The sequence below is a fragment of the Pogoniulus pusillus genome, chromosome 9 (genome assembly GCF_015220805.1).
Source record: "Pogoniulus pusillus isolate bPogPus1 chromosome 9, bPogPus1.pri, whole genome shotgun sequence".
In the NCBI taxonomy this organism is placed as follows: Eukaryota; Metazoa; Chordata; class Aves; order Piciformes; family Lybiidae; genus Pogoniulus; species Pogoniulus pusillus.
In genome coordinates, this window is record NC_087272.1 from 28218464 (window position 1) to 28239373 (window position 20910).

The 20910-nt window shown below is 41.7% G+C and overlaps 1 protein-coding gene and 1 long non-coding RNA gene across 2 annotated transcripts in view; both read right to left on the reverse strand.

Moving 5' to 3' along the window:
• LOC135178470 (uncharacterized) overlaps nt 1-1911 on the reverse strand; it is a 55372-nt gene extending 53461 nt beyond the window's left edge. The window contains exon 1 of the long non-coding RNA XR_010303557.1: nt 1773-1911. This is a non-coding gene — a long non-coding RNA (uncharacterized LOC135178470). The remainder of the gene's footprint in view (nt 1-1772) is intronic.
• An 8926-nt stretch (nt 1912-10837) lies between these two features.
• On the reverse strand, nt 10838-12164 carry LOC135178471 (uncharacterized). Its single transcript, XM_064149395.1, has one exon. It carries the CDS (start codon nt 12132-12134, stop codon nt 11022-11024), a length of 1113 nt encoding a protein of 370 aa, XP_064005465.1. The 5' UTR covers nt 12135-12164; the 3' UTR covers nt 10838-11021.
• Nucleotides 12165-20910: the final 8746 nt, after the last annotated feature.

Below are 20910 nucleotides of genomic sequence, written 5' to 3' on the forward strand. Positions count from 1 at the left end.
TTGGTTTGGCTGGGGGTTAGAGGGTTGTTGTTTTTCTTTTGGTTTTTTTTGTTTGGTTGGTTGGTTTGGTTTTTTGTTTGAGGAGAAGTTATTTTGTTGATTTTATTTGTTTGTTTTTATACTTTTTTCTCTAGAAGACTGAATTTAAACTTGGGCATTTCTAACCCGGACCAGTATTTTCACTACCAATATAGACAGTAAATACCATCCATGTCTGCAGTGTAGCTTATTGATGCCAGCATCTTATGATGGAGGCATATGTTTTCAAAATTATTTGAGGATTGTCAGCACAAAAGGGCTATATCAGACATACTGACATCAAATTGTATGGTTTTCTTGGACAGCATTTCTAAAGAGGTAAAAGTATCTATAAAAAAATAGAAGCTGTAAAGTCTTTAGGCATAAATAAGGAACATTTCCTCCTCACTCAGACTTTGTATCTTCAACTCTATTGACCTGGGAAATATATTATGGCTAGCAAGAGCTATTTAATTGCTTTTACAGCCTTTTACCTTTGTCCAGGTTAAATAATTAACATTTCTATAAGCTATGAAGCCTTGATTTATTCCATTTTGCTTATTCTGACATAAATTTCCATTGTCAGGCTCTGAATTTTTGGCACAAGCATAATAATGAAAACATATTCTCTGAAGAAGCTACAGGTAGGTAAATACAATATTAGAGAAGTACCAAAATGATCAAAAAAAGCAGAGGAAGGAAGTCAGAATGATAAAAATACTATTAAACTAATTCACTAGTTACTTTCTCCTAAAGATTTGCTTAAAAATGGTCAATAAGTTATATTTTTTTTAAATCTACTGAAGTCAGGGCCAGTAGTTTCCTAGAAAGATCTCTCAGATGCTGTTGTGGTAGGCCTGAATAGGCCAAATACAAGCTTGAAGATGTCTTGGCTTGCCCAGACAAGATTTTCTGCTCTCCCTCCTTCTGTTGTGGGAAGAAGCAATCACAGCAAAGAGGACAAATAACCTGGAGCCACTGAGTTTAAAGACCACGGCTTGCCCAGACTTGTTTTGCTCCTGTTTACATCCTGTGGTAAACAAGGTACATATTCTTAGAATCGTAGAATTACAGAATCATAGAATCAACCAGGTTGGAAGATCATCCAGTCCAACCTATTCTTGGCTTAAGCCTGCCTCATGCAAGGCCCAAGCTTGGGTGAAGTAAGCTTATGGTTTCACCTAATAAGGTCAAGCTTGGATAACTGCCGTTCTGAATGACTATTCTGTACCCAAAGGCTTATTAGTCTTGGGCTATACTGATAAAATGAGTTGAGCAGGTAATACAACATGCTCTGCCATTGTATTCGTGCTCGCTGCTGCTGCTGCCTGCTGCCATTGCTCTCTGCTTCTGGCAGTGTTCTACCTCACTGCCTTGTTGCATCCTGACCTGCCTGGAAACTGCCTGCTTCGAGTTTACCAGGAACAGGCTCTAAATGCCTCCACACGATCGGCCTGTATAGCCAGCATGATTTTGTGCTGAGACTACACACCTGCCAAGACATCTTGCCTACATCTGAAACTCTCCAGCCAAGAGGGGAAGTCCTGGAGGTACAGAGATCATCCAGAGGACCCAGGACCAGGCCAGAGATCATCTGCCTCCTTTCCCCAGCACCCTGTGAAGTCTGGGAAAAATCAGAAGCCTCAGTGGCTGACAAGACACCAACAGAATTCCCTGAAAGTGTTCGGGGTACTGTCTGAAGCTGGAGCTAGCCCTGCAAGTCAGAAAAAAATACTTTGTGAGTAAATACTTACAGACTTTCATAATTCACCATTGCCTTCTGCCATAAGCAAAAAGGAGCTCCTTGTGCCCATCGAGTAGACAAGCAGTATAATTAACCACAAGTGGTGTACTGACCGCAGGAACCTTCTCAGGTTAGACTGGATGATCTTGGAGATCTCTTCCAACCTGGTTGATTCTGTGATTCTATGAATTTATAAGGAAAACAATAATATTAGGAAAACAGAATGCACACTATAAATATAAAGGATTATTGAAATAACAGAATGAATGGACATGCATTTTGCAGGTTTGTTCTGAGTTCCCTGAAACTAGCTGTGAAATATCGACTAGATGAACACAGACTTGTTGTCTATCCACTTCTCTTCATTAACTGCAGGCATTAATTAGATAATATTTTAATTTTTAGATGTGATACTGCCTACTGAAATACCTAGCTTTATTAGGTGCCTACTCCATAGCTTTTCCATGGTTAATGTGAATGCTTCTGGAACAGGTTAATAGATAGTAATGCCAGTGAGGCACTAAGCCCCATTCTCCCTTCTATCTTTCCATCTTAAAGGAAAACATTTGGAGTTCAGTTTGAAAACAGTTTAACGATTTTACTTTTCCTGTTCAAATAGGAAACTAAAGAAAATCAGTAATTCATCTTTTTACTCTCTGCTCACCAGAAAAGGAATACCCAATTTAAACCACATTCATTCAAACTAACCGGTAAAGTAAATTGAACACTCCTCTCTGCACAATATAACAATTTCCAGAGGAAATAGGTTTGATTTATTTGAACAGGTTTTTTCAAGCCAGACCTTTTTTTCTTTTTTTTTTTTTTTTTGCAAACATATTGAAAACACCACGATTCAAAAGATAATTTATGTGATTTCTCCTTCTATTCCAAGAATTGTTTTTTATTGTGTTGATTACAAGAGAACCTTTGCATTTTCTTTCAGCACTACAGTGATGCTGAACATAATTGAAAAATTACTTCCATTTTCATAATATCCTTCAAACCCAAATGTTGCAGTAAACACTTTCTATTCCTCATTGTACCATCTTCTGATTATTTTGCTTCTCATAGAATTTATATTGTTCAAGAACAGTGACTTCTGTACTGTATCTATTTCTACATCTCCTGTATATAAGTTTAGTTCTGTCACTTTGGAGTATGTGCAATTGTGTTTAGTGCTGGAAAAAATTCTATGCAGTATCATTTAATTATCTCCTAAGATGTAACATGTTTAATCATGTACGTTATAGGGCAGGCATACAAACTTCTTTTTTCTGTTCTCAGCAGTAAGCTCTTTCACAGTAAAGCATTTTTTCAGCTAATAAAACCTGAAACATTTTGGTCCCGTTAAACTGTCTACATTCCAAGGAACCTGTGAAAAATTATAGACGACATTAAACCCAAACAGTGCTATTTTCAATTCATTAAATAAAGTATGCAGGTAACAGTATGTTTTAAAGGTGAGAAAAATGGTGATTTTAAGCCTTGAATTTTTACAGCATAATAAACACCTGTGTGATGTTATGTCATATATAGTGTTACATGATTGAAATGTAAAACTGACTTGCTGTAGAGTAACTTCAGCTTAGCCAGTCACAGTTTTGTTCAGCAGAACAGAATCTGGCTTCAACAATCACAAAAATTATCACTCACTTTCATTTTGAAAAATCCAGTTTCTTCTTATTGATCCTCTGAACTCCATTTTCAGTAAAAGTTAAAAGCATTTCCTAGCTTTCCTCCAATCAGTACCTCCTAAGTGGATGAATTTTTCATAGGTCTCTGTCTGACTAGATACTTTTTATTCAGTTGCATGTAAGTGACTGCTAAACTGCTTCTCGTGACATTAGTATATGCACCTGATGCTTTATGCAGAAGAAATCAAAGCACCTTTCCAAAGCAATTTTAAAATAAATTATCCTATATTTTTTACCTCTTTTGCACTCAGTGGTACATGATAATTTACCTTAAATTTACTAGCTATTAAATTTATTGTCTCTAGAAAGATTTGGAGCTCATAGGATAGGCAGAAATGTCATCCTGTTTGGATAACCAAGAATTACTTCACGTTATATGATAAGAGGTAGCTTGTTGCAGGGCTAACACATATCTCTCATTGTGGAGGGGTCTGTCATCTAATAAGATCTGCAAATACCTCAAACACTGCCATCCTTTGAACAGTCAGAATGTTACCAAGAAAAAGAAACAGTGGGAATACATCATGCTAATGAGAACTAGCGGGCAAGGAGATTAGTATAACTTTGCAATTTCTGTTCAGAATTGTATTTAAAAGTACCTGAATACTTTGACTGTGAGAACTTGGGGTTTTAATTATTCTTCTTGCTATCAATATTTTAGTGAAATTTGTATGTGAACATGAATCTCTATAAAACATTAGAATAATGTACATTTTACTAATTTGGGGCTAATAAATTAATGTCATTAACTGTACCTGCTCACATGGAAGTTAACTCTCAGTCATTATGTATTGCAGGGGCAATGACTGCATCATTAGATTACTGTTACATACTGCTTACTAGGTATCTTTTTTAATTAATGAGTTAAGCTTGAAACACTAAATGAATTAAAAAACACAGTAAAATAATAATAATTTAAAATAATAACAATAATTTGAAATTTCAAGTTAATTTCTTGATATTAAGTCTATTTTCTTGTTTTTATATATATATATATATATATATAAAAGGTTACATATTAAATTTTACCGAGCTGCTTGCTGTAGTAAAACTATTTATCCAAGAAAATATGCCATACATTTTTGGTAGACTGTTTATATTTAAGAATTCTTGTTAATCTGGATTTGATATTGCAAATTGAACACTAATTCTAATTCATAAATAACATGAATTTAACAATCTAAGTGCATTACATTTGACCTATCTCATTTTCTTTGGCATCATTAACTATCGTTAGGGACTGCATCCTTTGTAGTCATGTTGTATACGGCATTCTAACATACGCTTTAGGTATGACTTGATGCAATCAAAGACTACCAATTTAACTCTGATTTTTTTTTTCAGCAGTATTTCATTACTGACTCAGAAATTCTGGTTTACTGTAAAATAGGACAGAAGCCATCACTCAGTTCCTTCACTAATAGGAGCCCACTTGCAACAAAGCCACAGTGAGTACCGAAGACGATAAAGTATTTTACTAATTCCTGATAATGTTAGGAATGTCAGCACATGCATAAAAGTATACTTCTGTTGGGAAAAAAAATGTTCTACAGTACAGTTTTCATGGAAATTACAGAAGCTATTATCTGTCTAGTAGAACTGTGCATCAGACTCATATTGAACTACAATGTTCAGTCATAATGTTCTTTCAATACTAACTAATATCATGCATAACTATAAGTTACATTGTAGGAAGCTCAGACTTTGGTCCTAACATAAACGTCTGTTTATAAACTTTGAATCAGTGGAAGGGGAAAAAATGCAAGAAAATAATATTGGGATGCATGCATGGCACTGAATTGAAATCTTTTTCTGACAATCTAAAATACTGGATATTTTTTCCTCTGTTCTTGGAGTTTTGAAGCTAAATAGATAAATTTACGAGTCAAGTGTTGGCAATAAAGTCTATTTATAATAAATGCACAAATAACACCCAGATTTGTCTGCTTAACAGTAAGCATGGACTGAAAAAGTAGAGATTGGTGATCCCTAGACTTTCACATTGACAAGGTGCAAATCATTCTCTAGAAAAAAAGCCCTGACTTCACCAGAAGGCCTACAGTCAATTCCCTCATTAGCTGAAAAGGCACTAATCAATGGTGTCACATCATTGGTGGATAAGCAAAGAGCAAATGATGTCATCTTCCTGGACTTTTGCAGTGATTGGCATTGTCCCACACAACCTCCTGGTCCCTAAATTGGAGGGACACTGATTTGATGGATGGACCACTCATTGGATAAGGAATTGGCTAGATGGCCACTTTCAACGAGTTACAATCATTGGCTCCAAATGGAGACCTGTGACAAGTGGAGTCCGTTGTGGTCAATACTGGGATCGGTATTGTTTAACATCTTTGTCAGTGACATGCACAACAGGATTGAGTGCACCCCTCAGCAAGTTTGATGATGGCACCAAGCTTTTAAAAATTTAGTTCAAGGAAATATGTGTTTTTTTAATTGAGATTTTTTTTTTAATGCATAGTTTCACTGGTATATTTGAAAACTGTCATACAGGTCCTACTAAACCATTTTAATCTATATGCTTTCTCTCCCAGTTCAACATATTGTAAGTTCCCAAGTTCAGAGTGAAATGCATTCTTTATGCAATTATCATCTCTTTTGCAATAGACTGCCATAATATCCAATACAATGCTTTGCAGAGATATCACGGCAAGCCTAGACGCCAAAAGCAGAGTAACTGAGTTACTGAAATATCCTAACATAACCTGATTACTTCCACTAGAGTGTCACAAAGTAGTAGCAATGCATTACAGAAATATATTCAAGTTTAATATGCAGAGAGAACTTCAGTTAATCTAAAATAAATGGCATATTTCTAATAAAATGGAATAGTTCAATGATTTCATGCATAGACTACATAGTCCTTGATATCCTTCAGACTGAAAATTAAGTTTCTAATAATATCAACTGAGAAGTTTTCCCTTCTTTGGTGTGAATTAGCCTCTACAGGGCAGTAATTTGAAGATGGCCCAGGAACATCCACATGCCACAGTCATTTCTGAGGCATAGTCTAATGTCATTTTACACAGCTTTGTAAGATAGTTCTCTCTGCATTTTCACTTTTCATAACTCATTGCTTTTATCCTGCAGAAAGCAGAAATCTAAGTTCATGTTAGAGATAGTTTAACTCATAGAAGAAAAGCAAATTTGTACTTTGCTTGTTTGTGCATCACACTTTATGTAGAACAAAAGCAGAGTACAACAGTCTGTGCTAATAACATAGACATTGATTGCTTTCTGAAATCTAAGGGAAGTTTGCCCAAAATATAGGAGTCATTCTTTTGGTTTGTGACCCCAGGGTTATAAAGAGGGAAAGAAGGAACAGATTCTTAATCTTTGGGGAAAAAATATGTTGTGTGGGAAATACAGATTTTTCTGAGCAGAATTTTAGAAGTTTCATGAAAAACACAAAGGAAGACACCATTAAGAGTCAATTAATTCCTCAATATTTGTGAGTGACATTGAAAGCTCTATGTTTCATAGCTTGGCAGTGGTACCTGAAGAACTCATTGTCTAATTTAAACTGAATAACAGGAACAGTAAATTACAAGGTCAGTATTTTCATCTCTATATCTTGAATAATAAGAATAATAAAATCTTCGTAGACTAATACTACTCTCTCTTTGGTCTTTTGGGAAGTAATACCCTTCTTGGCTCATAAACTTGTCTACTTTTTATGTAAAATCTAAAACAGAAAAAAGAATATTATCCTAAGTTGGCTGAAAAGCTGTTAAACATTATTTTTCTGGTTAAGAAAAATTCAGACAAAAAAAAAAGACATTTAAAAGAGGCTACCCTGGTTAGTGGGACATTATTATTGGTTCCATGGTCTAGCCTTGAGCTCCGTGGTAAAGGGTTGGACTTGATGATCTATGAGGTCTCTTCCAACCTTGGTGATACTGTGATTATAATCTTTGTATCTCCAAATAAGATCCAAATTTATGTGATCTATATCCTTCTCTCATAAACTCTCTTTTTTTAACAGTTTCCATGTTCACACCAATTTTCCTCATTTAATAAACTTAAGAATATATCCTTTAAAGTACAGTATGAAGGCTATGCGACCTCTATGATATGTTCATAAAATATTTCTGGTAAGATAAAAGTGATAGGATGTTATCATAAAATTGATCCAAAAAAAAGGAAATAGGTAGCTTTTGTTATTAATTATTACAGAATCACAGAATCAATCAGATTGGAAAAGACCTTTGAGATCATCAAGTCAAATCTATCACACAACATTTTCTAATCAACTAAACCATGGCACCAAGTGCCTCATCCAGTCTCTTTTTAAACACTTCCAAGGAGGGTGACTCCACCACCTCCCTGGGCTGCCCATTCCAAAGGCAAATGACTCATTTTGTGAAGAACTTCTTCCTAATGTCCTGCCTAAACCTCCCCTCGTGCAGCTTGAGACTGTGTCTTCACATTCTGTCACTGGTTGCCTGGGAGAAAAGACCAACCCCCACCTGGCTACAACCTGGTTATAGAGGTTATAGTGGTTATAGAGAGCAATAAGGTCTACCCTGAGCCTCGTCTTATCCAGGGTGAACAACCCCAGCTCCCTCAGCCACTCCCTCTTAGGGCTGGTGCTCCAGATCCCTTGCAAGCCTTGTCACCCTTCTCTGGACACATCCGAGCATCTCAACATCTTTCTTAAATTGAAAAAGTTATTTGTTAAAGTTTTCCACTTATTTGGCAAGAGATACATGTGAGAGGAAAGTAACAAAAGATTTTATGTCAGCTGTTCAGAATGATTGTCTCTTTGTGTCAATGATAATTTGAAAATTGCCCCTGACTTCCATATTAGTTTTCTGAACAATGGCATCAGTAGCATATTTGTGAGCTGCTGGAGCTCCATTTTTCCTTCTATTTCATGCTGATGTCATGAACTTTCATTTAGTCTCAGATAGCAATTCCTATCTTGTTTAGACAAATCCATAAAAACAATTAACTCAGGTTAGATAATGCTGTTATAAGCAGTAATTCTGACTTTAGACACACAAAGGCACCAGTCTAGAGTGAGTGACTAAAGTAGAAGATATAGTCTACATGGTCTATAGACTAGAGAGTGGAGTTTCATGAGGTAAGGTGAACTGCTTCATTTCTATTGGGAATGATTTGTTGTCCTTCTTTGTGAGGCTATTCATTGTATTTAACAAAACAGCAATATCATAAATAGAAGCAAATAACTTGACAATCTGTGCAAAGAGAATTAATTGATGACCAAAATAATAAATGATTAATTCATACCATCATAACATATGATTAATTCACACCACAAAAGTTATGCATTTAACATTGTAACAATACTATTACATGCCTATATTTTTTAACTTACGGCCTCTGCAATTAACATATTTTCTTATTTAATGCACTAATTGCTATTCTGAACACAACTGAAGTCACCACAGATGTTTTCCACTTGTCTGGTGTCTAAGTACCTATGACTACTTCATATTCCTGCTCATTACTCTTAGACAATAAAGACAACAATGTGATGCAACAGTGTTGTATTTTCTGTTAGGTAACGAGAAAAAGAAAAGAGTTAGGGATAGGATGGTTAAAAATGTTAAGAAAGAAAAACAAAAGAAGAAGAAAAAATGTCCTAGAAAACCCAGAACATGCTAGCTTCACCACTGTCACCATATTAAAACTACTAGAAAGCATTTTAAAGCTAAAGGGAAAATGTTGTAGCACCAGATGTAAATACTGGAAGAAAGGGTAATTGGAGACAGTGGAGCTATGAACATAAAGCTACTTGGCAAAACCACTCTGATTGAAAGACCACCTACTCGTGGTGTTGTGTGTGCCAAGTGAATGTTGCATACATTTGATAGAATATTTCTAATTTTGATACTGGAGATATGCATGGGACTTGCAAAGCAACAGAAATCGACACTCAACCACACTAAAACTGCAACTGCTGGTAGCAAAGCTCTGCTTGTTTCTGGCATACTCAAGTCTTCTGCTGTGGCTTTTGGACACTGTAGTGTGTGGTGCCAAAAACACCATCAAGCCCTTCACCTCTTGTTGCCTTTACTAACCCGGTTAACTGACTTTACTTACTTCAAATCAGTGTGAAGATAACAAGACAAAAAATATTATAAGGGGAAGGCGGGTTTTAAACCATGGTGTTCAATTTTGTAAGCAAGGAGCTCAGGCTGAGGAATTAATCTTGGTTTTTTGAGGGGTAGGTGATATGACCACACTAAGCAGACTTTCTTCCTTGTAATGCACGACAGCAACATGTGAGGAAATTGTGACCTTTTTCATTTCTACCTGCAAAACATTCATATATTTGACATTTACTGTAGACAAAAAGGTTTCCTGAACAACATGGCTGTGAAAACATACTGTTCTGTCATGTGATCCACATTTAATTTTTGACAGAAAGTCACAACAAAATTAACTTCAATGTCCCCTCAGAGTCTACTGTTAGCTGTGCGGTACTGAGTTCAGAGCTACTGTATGTAAAACCCTGTGCTGCAAGGCAAAGTCCCAGCAATGCATTAATTCATGTGCAGACTACTTCAGAGCACAAGGCACGGCTTCTACACTCAGTAATTTCCCCTGCATGGGGGCAATGTAGGATAGCTGAAAGGTACTATTTTCCCCAGAAAATCAATACTTGTCTCTCATATGATTGTTTCTTGTAGTTACAGCAAAATACTGTATTTAACCTAGTGACATAATTTTCTGCCATTATGAGTGCTGAAGATCCACAGTAACTTGGTCACTGGTAGGAGGAAAGAATATTTAGTGATTTTTCTATGCCCCCCAATTTGTAGTTCAACATCATATGTACTGATTCTTATTAAGCTTTGCTTGGCTAGCTGAGATCTGAGACAGGCTGGTTAACTTCCAAATTTTGGACTAATAAAGAAGATGATACAGACAGCAATCTCAGACACTGAGTCTAGTGTCTTCTGCAGTGCATAGTACACCACTTGTAGGTTGTGCCTAGCATTAAAATAAATACTGTATTCTTGGAGTTAAGACAAACCTGTATTATTTTATTTAAGATGTGCCTTCTTTGGTTGAATTCCACATCAGATTATTAAGATGGTCATCTTAGAATACCATAATGCATTGATCCCAGTTTATGTCATTTTGTCCACAGTTCTGCCAGTGTCTGAGCTAAGAAACAAAGAGGAAATGTAAACTTATTTTTCTATTTTCACTTAGTTTATTTTTAAGAGCTTTTTGCACTACACTGCCTGAGAAACAAGAGATACAAAAGTAATCTGAAAGCTTAAAATAACTCATGAGTGTTGGGAGAAGGAAAGAAATGGACACCGCAGCCAATCCAATATGGATTATAAGCAGGTGACAACTTTATTGGAGCAGTAGCGTTCTTTTATAGCAAGCAGCTAATGTATTCCACTGTCAGCAATTGCTTATCTATAGCTCTACGGGATGCACTTGTGTGTTCCTTTCCTTCAAAACAAGTATTGTGTTCCTTCTTCACAACAGGAAACACATCCTTTTTCCCCTTGTTTACCACTTTGCCCAAGGACAGTGTCCTTGGTCACTTTGTCACATCAGCATGTTGCAATCTCTTCATTCTGCTGACCCACCAATTTCATATATCCTCCGTGCCCATTCTCTCTTAGCCATTCCTCAACAATTCCCCCGTTTTGTCTTTGGGCCAGCAGAATGGGTGCCCGGGTTGCTTTCTCCACACCACGCAAGATGCATGAGTAGGCTATCCTAATAATCAAGAGTACAAGAAGAACTATTCCTAGCAAGCGAAGCACTTCCTTAATAAGGCTCAGGAGCCATGGTGAGAGTCCACCAGCAAGAGACTGGAGCCATTCGTCAAAGGGGCTCGTCTCCTGCTTTACCTTCTGCGTATGTTCCTTCAACCATGTCAGTTTTTTGTGAATTGACTCACTATGATCTGACAGATTAAAGCAACACATACCTTCAAAATCTTCACACCCATGGCCCTGGGCAAGCAATAGGAAGTCTATAGCGGCGCGGTTCTGAAGCAAAGCGTGTCTAAGGCTACTCTGATCTACTAGCAGCTGCTGTAAAATGTCGGTCGTTACATTGGCTTGTTTGACTGACCAACATGCCAACTTATCTATTTGTCGCAATGCCCGGGCAGCAGCAACCCCAGGTGCGAAAAGGGAGGCAAACACCCTAGCGGTGAAAGACCAAAGCTCTACATCATCCTTACAGTCTGGACCTAGCGCGGATATTGAACGTTTCTCCCGCCTTACCAGGCCCGACAGTTTGGTTATGTTCAGCCAATCCCGATGGTGAGGGGCAAAGAGACTAAGCCTCCCTAAATAGCAGGGCCCACCATAGGCATTCCTCGGTATCCCCTGCCATGCTCTGTCGCCACATATTAGAAACACGTTGGGCGGTAAGGCCTTGGCTGTCTTGTTGTTCCATAGCAGGGGTATGTTACTTTTCCTAATGTCCTCAGTATTACTGAAGAGAACACTGGTGGCCCCATAAGCTCCTGTACTACAATTATAGGCATGAAATCCACTGTGTGCATTACAAATACTAGTGCCACAGTACCCACCAAGAGATAAGAAGTCATCATAAGGTGGCCCAGGTGACGCGTCTGTCCATTGGAAATTTTTCTCAGGGCTTTTAGACAGTACACCCAGCATTTGGGCTACATGTATCATAACGTTCATACCCCTAAACTTGTCCCCAAATACAAAGCAAGTCTTGCTCCACCCCTCTTTTTGATGTCCTATCCTTTGGGAGCCCAATAGTTGCAGCTCTTGAGGGTCCCAAGGCATTAAGACATTCAGCCCCTGCAAGAGGGTGGTTGCACACTCAGCAGGGGTTTTGGAGTTGATACAGCTGCCAGTGGTATAGTTGCTAAAATCTCTGGGGTCAAACCCAGGGGATCCTACTAAACAAGTTTTAAATGGTCCAGTCGCCGTCTGCATGCTGAGGCAGAAGTCCAGGTTACCCGTCTGATTGGCCCACGTGACCCACATATTGGTCCTTTGGTTGATCTTCGTTAGGTGTGTCACGCTGGGGGAGGTTTGCATCAGCAGGATCGGGATCCAAAGCCACCCTGGTCCATTTCGCAGGTACCCACAATGGGCCTGTTGGTGTAAGCACACACATATAACCCCTGCCATAGTAAATGACCTTGGCAGGACCCATCCAAATCCCTGTTTTGGGATCCCGGTAGGTGACGCTCATGGTAGGCTGTTTTTCTTTACCCACCCCAGCCTGATGGAGTTGCATCGGGGTTTCCTGACTGTCCCCAAAGATACATAGGTGGTTAAGTGTAAAGAGCACGCGGGCTAGCCGTTCCCCTATGTCGGCTATATGTCTTTGTTTCTCTAGATAATTTTTCAGCGTTTGGTTTGCACGCTCTACCACAGCCTGCCCTGTTGGGGAGTTAGGCAACCCACGAATGTGCTTCACACCCCACTGCTGCATAAACCTCCGAACCCTCTCCCCAGCGTATGCAGGGCCATTGTCGGTTTTGATTTGTTGTGGCACTCCTAGCACTGCAAAGCAAATAGTTAGATGCCTAACAACATGCAATGCCTTTTCTCCTGCTTGGGCAGTTGCCCATATCATGTGGCTATAGGTATCGATGCAAACATGAACATACTTGAGTCTTCCAAACTCGGCTACATGTGTGACATCCATTTGCCACAATTGCAGGGCTGCCAATCCCTTTGGATTGACTCCCGTGCCTAAACCCGGACCGTGGTGACTACAAATGGGACATGTTTGTACTATTCCTCGAGCTTCTCCTACTGATAAGTTAAACTGCTTCTGTAACCCCTTAGAGTTTTGATGAAACATGTCATGTGACTGTCGCGCTGCCTGAAATGTATCGACAGGTGCAGCTACTGACACTAGTTTGTCTGCCCTATCGTTTCCCTCCCCCAGACCATCCTGCCACTTGTGACTTCTGATGTGTATGACACAGTATGCAGCAGACCGCTGCTGGAGAGCACTGCGTAGCTGTCTGAGCAGTTCCCCCAATCGTAGATTGGCAACGTCCCTAATGTAGGCATCCTCGATTCGTTGTACGATGCCTGCAACATAAAGGGAATCAGTAACAATGTTCAGCGCATGGTGCATCCACTTCTTCGCTGCCCATACAACAGCAAGTAACTCAAGAGTTTGCAGGGAATCTTGTGGCTCTCCTGGCAAAATCTGATGATGCCACGTTCCATCCTCATTCCAGGTTGCTGCAGCTCGTTTTGTCTTCTTCCCCGCATCTGTGTAGACAGTTATTGCACCCTCGAGTGGTCTCTCGGATCGTCGTGGGCGACGGATCCACTCACCCTGTGCCATCCATTTCAGTGTGGGTGAAGAGAGTGCTGCAGTCTGCAAAGTCGCTCCCGAGGACAATAGAGCCAGTTGCAGGGCTGGGGTTTCAGTGATCATATGCTCCAGGTCTGCTCTCCGAATGGGAAGGTGAATGATTGCTGGTTCTGTGCCACTTATTTGCAGAGTTCGTCTTCGTCCTCTTTGTATTAATTCTGCAAGTAGATCGATTTTTCGTTGCAGGGTAGTCTTGGGTTGCAGCGGTACGTGTAGCCATTCCAGGATTCTAGTAGTCTCCCCCTTTTTGTTTTTTGCTTGGGTGACAGCACCAAGCAACGTGTGCTCGGCGGGCAGGATAGTAATGTCCACTGGCAGATCTGGATTGTAGCGACTCACCCATCGGTCTGCGACGAGAGCTGCTAATTTCTGCAGGAGGTTGCTTTGTTGGGGAGACAGTGTTACTGGAGTGGCAGGGTCTGTTCCTTTTAATAGTGGTCGCAGCTGTTCGAGATCAGCATTGGAGAACCCAATGACAGGACGCAACCACTGCAGATCCCCCATGAGTTTCTGCATATCAGTCAGGGTGGAAATTTCAAGATGTAAGGTAAGCTTCTGTGGTCGAATCTGCGAGTCCGTGATTTGCCACCCAAGGTACTTGTATGGTGGCTGTTTCTGAACTTTCTCTGGGGCAATTTGAAGGCCAGAAGTTGCTAGGATCGTGGAAATGGTGGTCACATCTGCGTCAGCAAAGGGTTCCTTTCTACAGAAGAGAATATCATCCATATAGTGATAGATCAATGTAGAAGGCCACTGTTGCCGAAGGGGCCGCAAGGCTTGATCCACAAATAGCTGGCATAAGGTGGGACTATTTTTCATCCCCTGTGGCAATACTGTCCATTCATAACGTTCATTTGGGCTTTGGCGATTGATTGCTGGCAGGGTAAAGGCGAATCTTTGAATGTCGTCAGGGTGCAACGCGATGGTAAAAAAGCAGTCCTTGAGGTCAATTACTAAGAGATGCCAATCCTCTGGCAACATGCTTGGTGTTGGCAGTCCAGGTTGCAGTGCCCCCATTGCTTGCATTTGAGCATTGATGGCTCGGAGATCGTGTAGGAGCCTGTATTTTCCAGACTTTTTTGGTATGGTGAAGATGGGTGTGTTCCAGGGGCTTGTTGATGGCCGCAGGTGGCCAGCAGCAAGTTGTTCTTGTACCAATAGATGGGCTTGTTGCAGTCTCTCCTTCTTAAGAGGCCACTGTTCCACCCATACCGGGTCGTTGGTTAGCCAGGTCAAAGGTATGGGGAAAGACCGCTCGACAGTGGCCACTGCTAAAAAGGGGTCTCATTAGTTAGTCGAACCCCTAGTTGAGAAAGAGCATCTCGGCCCAAGAGGCCATTGACACCATGTGGCAGGTGCATGATGGTGATATGCAAGCGGGCACTTCGGCTATCTAGCGTCAAGGTGAGCTGTTCAACCGATTGTTGCACACTGGCTGTGCCCCCAACACCTTCAACCCCTTTTACACCTGCAGTGGAAGGCCAGTGCTTGGGCCAGTTTCTGCTTGCCACTATGGTGATGTCTGCACCAGTGTCCATCAGCATGGTAAGCTGCAGTCCATCCCTTCCATTAGAAAGGGTTACTGTGACTTCTGGTCGGTGCCTCATGTTCATTGTCAGCATAGCAGCTGTTCCTGTAGAGCCAAATCCTTGAGCCGCCCGTTCTGTCTGTGTCAGGGGCTGGAGGTGACCGGTAAGATGAGGGTACGGTACTAACTGAGCGATGCGGCTTCCAGCTGGTATGTGGATAAGTGGGAACAAGGTGTACAGCATGATTTCAATAGTGCCGGTGTAGTCTGCATCGATGACGCCAGGAACAATGCTCAGTCCTTTAATTGCAGAACTAGATCGTCCCAATAACAATGCGCCGACTTGACATCCGTTAATGACCAGGGGTCCGTTTATCGTGGTGGCAATCCTGGTCGGGCGTGTGTCGACTAGGGTACAGTCTACTGCCGTTGCCAGGTCCAAGCCGATGCTTCCCCTGGTTGCTGGCTGTAGGTCACCGGAGCCGCTACTTGTGTCGGTGCGCGGGGGCCGTTCGCGCTCCGCTTCCCGTTTCCCGGCGATCGGCATGCTAGCGTAGCGTGGTTTGAAGTTCGGCAGTGGTCACAGAAGACGCTCTGAGCTCGGCAGCGGTCCTTGTAATGTCCCGGCTGTCCGCACCGAAAGCAGCGCTCTTGTCGCCGTGGCAACCTCCTCGGCGCTTGCACCAGGGGTGCGAGCGCGGCCAGGACTTTCTCAACCTGCGTCTCTACCACCCGCTCCAGGGCGTTCCCTGCCCCCACTGTAGCTGGGTCCTGAGCCTGCACTTGGTATGCTCCCGGACCGGACTGACCCCCCACGCTCTCCAGCCGCTGGACGCGCTCTAACATGTCCTGTACCGAGGCATCTTGCGGCAGAGTAACCAGGACCTCCCGAACCCGTGGCAGGGCGTTCTCAAATGCTAACTTCCTACCAAGGGTGTCTGTTACATGTTCAGGGTGACCCGATAGTGCAAGGGCTTCATGCAGCCTGTCCAGGAAACTGCTATAGGGCTCACCTGGCTTCTGTTTGACGGATAGGTAAGAGGGAGAATGGGTCCCTACCTTCACATCCTTCAATGCTACTTGTGCCAGTCTCATAGCTTCCTGCAGCACAGCTGGGGGTAGGACTAGCTGAGCCTGTACCCCTACATAGCGGCCCTTGCCCAGTAATTGTTCTGCCGTCATTCCTGCCAGGGGGTCCCCTTGTGCCCGAGGGATCGTGGCTGCCATCTGACAGTACCTCTCCCACTGAGTGGTGAACTGCATCTGCTGGGACGGGGTTAGAATCATTCGCACTACTTGCTTTATGTCCTCCTGCACTAATGTCCCACTTGCTGAGAACACATACTGCAACATTTGTCGAGCGGGCTCACCGTGCAGCCCCGACTGCCTAACCGTCTCCCGGAGCTGCGTTAGCAGCTTCCAGTCAAAGGCTTCATGCTCCCCCCGTAACTGGCCCCGCGCCTGTGGCTGATACACTACTGGCCACGCCTTGAGCAGCTCATTAGCAGCCTCCATATCGCCCGCGGCTGCAGCTTGTCTCGCTATCAGATGCCACGGCTGGCATTTCGGTGGGGGCAGCTGATTGTGCACGGAAGTCCCTGAGTCTTTCTCCTCTCCTGTCCTTTCCTCTTCCCGAGCTTCCTCCTCTCCTGCACGCACTGCCCACGCCCTGTCTTTACGCCGCCGCTTTTTAAACAGTTTTTTAAACACTTCTTCCATTACCCCCTCGTTCTCACTGGTATCACTACTGCTCCCATCAGTCGCGGTGCTGTCCGGATCGCCGCAGCCGGACGGGGCAGTGGAGCCGCTGACCGACCCCTGCAGCGAGGTCTGAGTGGTCGCTTCAGTGAGGAAGGGATTATTGCGGGGCGGGGCAGTGGGGAAGGTGGATGGCTCCTCACTCTGTGCCGGCGATTCTGATGAATACGGCGGTGGTGAGGTGGCGGCTGAAGACAGAGCTCCGGCTTCAGCCGCAGTTCGGGCAACCGTTACCGGTAGCCCCACGGAGGGGGGGCCAGGAGCAAGCAGCTGAAGAACTCCCCCTGGCCGGCCCTCCGGGCACTGAGGCTTATCAAGTTTCAGCGTTACGGCAGCGGCAAGGTCCTTCTCTGCCTTGTATCTCTTAATTGCATTTATCGTCTCTCGCCAGGGCACTTGGAGCTTCTTAGCCTCCCTCTTATCACTGATAACGTCATCCCATAGATCACTCCCGAATGCTCGCCACTCGGTTTCGTCAAAGTAAGCGTCCCCGGTTTTAAAATAGCCCTTCGTGCAACCATAGGCACACAAGCCGGGCAATAACCTTAGGTTATAGTCCACTTTTCGCTTTTCTAAAAAGCTTCTGAGCAAAGAAAGCGCTACCTCTTTATCCATGCTGGCCAGCCTTAATCACGCCTCCCGCTCTGCGACGGAGTGAGCTGTTTCTCACCCCCGGGCCCCGCTGGGTCCCCGACCGCCCTCTCGGCCACGGCGTCGCCGCTCCGGTGCCCGCTCACCGGTCCTGTCTTCTCCCAGTTCTCGGTTAACCCCTTCGAATGAGGAGTCCCTGTTCGGGCGCCACTGTTGGGAGAAGGAAAGAAATGGACACCGCAGCCAATCCAATATGGATTATAAGCAGGTGACAACTTTATTGGAGCAGTAGCGTTCTTTTATAGCAAGCAGCTAATGTATTCCACTGTCAGCAATTGCTTATCTATAGCTCTACGGGATGCACTTGTGTGTTCCTTTCCTTCAAAACAAGTATTGTGTTCCTTCTTCACAACAGGAAACACATCCTTTTTCCCCTTGTTTACCACTTTGCCCAAGGACAGTGTCCTTGGTCACTTTGTCACATCAGCATGTTGCAATCTCTTCATTCTGCTGACCCACCAATTTCATATATCCTCCGTGCCCATTCTCTCTTAGCCATTCCTCAACACATGAGCACAAAATAAAAATCAGTTCTCAAACTTATTGTCTTAAACTGATTTCTATAAATAATGGCATTCCAAACACTTCAATCTCATTGTATACCTCCCTCCAGAGAAGCATTGCTGTTAATGATGAAAGGAAAGAATAAGACTCTGCTGAAAAACAGTATTGAAATAGTTGGTTTTACCTGAATTAGAAAGCTTTGATGGCTACCCAAATCATTTGCAGCGTGGTATGTTTGTATCTAAAGATATTCTTTTTGATACTCTTTTTGAAATATTGCTTAAAGCAAATTCCCTCCTAAATATGATCCACTGGAAAGTAAGGAAAATCAGCAGACTCAATTCTCTGCTGTGTTGTATATTTTAATGTCTTGTTTCAGAATGATGTCGTTGTGTTTATGTTAATAGCAATGGAGAATAGAACGAATTTGATTTTATTCTGATACCACATTCTCTGCTCTTCATTTACATCATTGCAATCAGGAATAAAGGCCTACATCTGAAAGGCAGACTGATTAAACCAACTTCACTTCAAAATTAAGCTATCTTAATGTTATTGTCTCTGAGTTTTATCAGTTTCATTCAGAGAAACTCGCTTTCTCATATAAATTGCCTTGATATAGAAGAAATAAAAATAGTGCTATTTTTGTTTTCACTCTGACTACAGCAAAGTAGAGATGCTTGAAAAAGTGACTGAAAAAATGCTCCAGTTGTTCTTTAGCAGCTCAAGGTGAGATATTTCTGTTTCATGAAGCACAGAGCAATTTTACTCTGGTGCTATGTCCAAGCTAACAAGCCTGGTCAATAAAAGCTTAGCTGAGATGATTTCTCAGCAAAAATAAAAGCCCAGCTTCTAGGTGACTTATCCCAAGATGACTAGATACTCAATCCAAATACTTTTCACTGTTAATAAGGACAATCTTCCCCATTTTAGGTGTCATTTCACAAGAATCACTATGCCAGCATATACTTATATATCAAATGTCTTTTTTATCTTTATGAAAAGATACTACATTTTTAACATAAAATTCAGGCAAAACTATAGTGGACTAATTTGAATTTCAGTTAATCACAGCTGAAATGTCTCTGATCTTCTATTAACTTTCACAATAGCAATTCTTTCCAAAAATGTTTAAACCCCTGCATAATCACTAGATAAACTGATGTGTTAGCAAATTCCCTTCAGACTACAGCCACTGTGCTTACTTAGTCTTTAATTTGACTTATAACTGATCCCATTCATCTTCAGAACAGCCTGCCAGGTCCTTTATAGTTCTGGAGCAGCAGTTCTCTTTTCTACCCAGGCTGGGCACAACAACCTTAGTTTTGTTTTCATCTTGGTGTGACAATATGCCATTCCTTCCCCTTGCAGAATTTCTATCTTTATTTAGAAGAAAGAAAACAAAAATTATTAAATATTAAGTTTGTACACCATTTTTACCATACAAGCATGACTTTTCCTTAGCCCTTTTCTGTTTACATCTCTAAACATGACTTTAAACTTCCTATATAGCACCAAATGTATGTAGCTTTGCTAAAACTGCAAGACATAACTCTGCTATCACTCTAAAAGCCTTAACGCAGTAATTAGTTTAGGTAGTTCTTCAGCTCTCTCCCACAATATTTTTTCCTTTCCTTTCCTTGAATCACAAGTTTAAGTAGTTTGGGGGTTTTTTTTTGTTTGCTTGTTTGTTTTTCTCTTATTATACAAATATATACTTACATGGTGGAAAAGAAAATCTTTCTAATCACATGTGTAATTGGAGCTTTCACAAATTATATCTGTTTCCCTCTAGACTCTAAATTCTTTCTAAATTCCATTAGATGATAAATTCCTGAAAACATGGGCAACAAAATTAATTCTATTAAAACCAAAAAATAACACACAGAGATTTTATCATTCTTTAGAGAGCAAAGAAATGGCTAGGAAAATGTGTGAAAACAAGATTGTAAATGACACCCCTTATGACAAAACACCTCACTACACCGAACTAGTGGAGAAGTCACAGCAAGGGTTGAGTTAAAAGGACTTCAATATTTGTGAGAAAAAGTGAGCCTTAGTCTGTCTTGTCAGAACTACAATAAATAATGAACATATTTGCCCACATTAACAGCTAAATGAGTGTTACACGATAATGAGGCCAGAGATGTCTCAGCTGAGTTGGGGTTCAAGTCTATTGACTCCTGCTGAACATATTACTACTGACTCCTAATAACAGGCAAAGATAGAAGATTCAAGACCACCTAAGATCAGCTAACAAAAGAGTTAGTAGGTTAGTAAGTAGTTCTTTCTTAAGATCATCACATGCATATATATATATAGGGAGAGAGAGAGAGGACTATCTTCAGAGACAGCAGAGGCTGGTGAGGGGTCTGAGGCACAGACCTATGAGGAGAGGCTGAGGGAGCTGGGGGTGTTTAGCCTGCAGAAGAGGAGGCTCGGGGGGACCTCACTGCTGTCTACAACTACCTGAAGGGAGGCTGTAGACAGGTGGGGGTTGGTCTCTTCTCCCAGGCAACCAGCAACAGAACAAGGGGACACAGTCTCAAGTTGTGCCAGAAGAGGCATAGGCTGGATGCTAGGAGGAATTTCTTACCAGAGAGAGTGATTTCCCATTGGAATGGGCTGCCCAGGGAGGTGGCAGAATCACTGTCCCTGGAGGTGTT

Excerpts from the sequence above, each read along its gene's own strand:
- LOC135178471 (XM_064149395.1), bottom strand. The coding sequence starts at position 12,134 with ATGAACGTTATGATACATGTAGCCCAAATGCTGGGTGTACTGTCTAAA.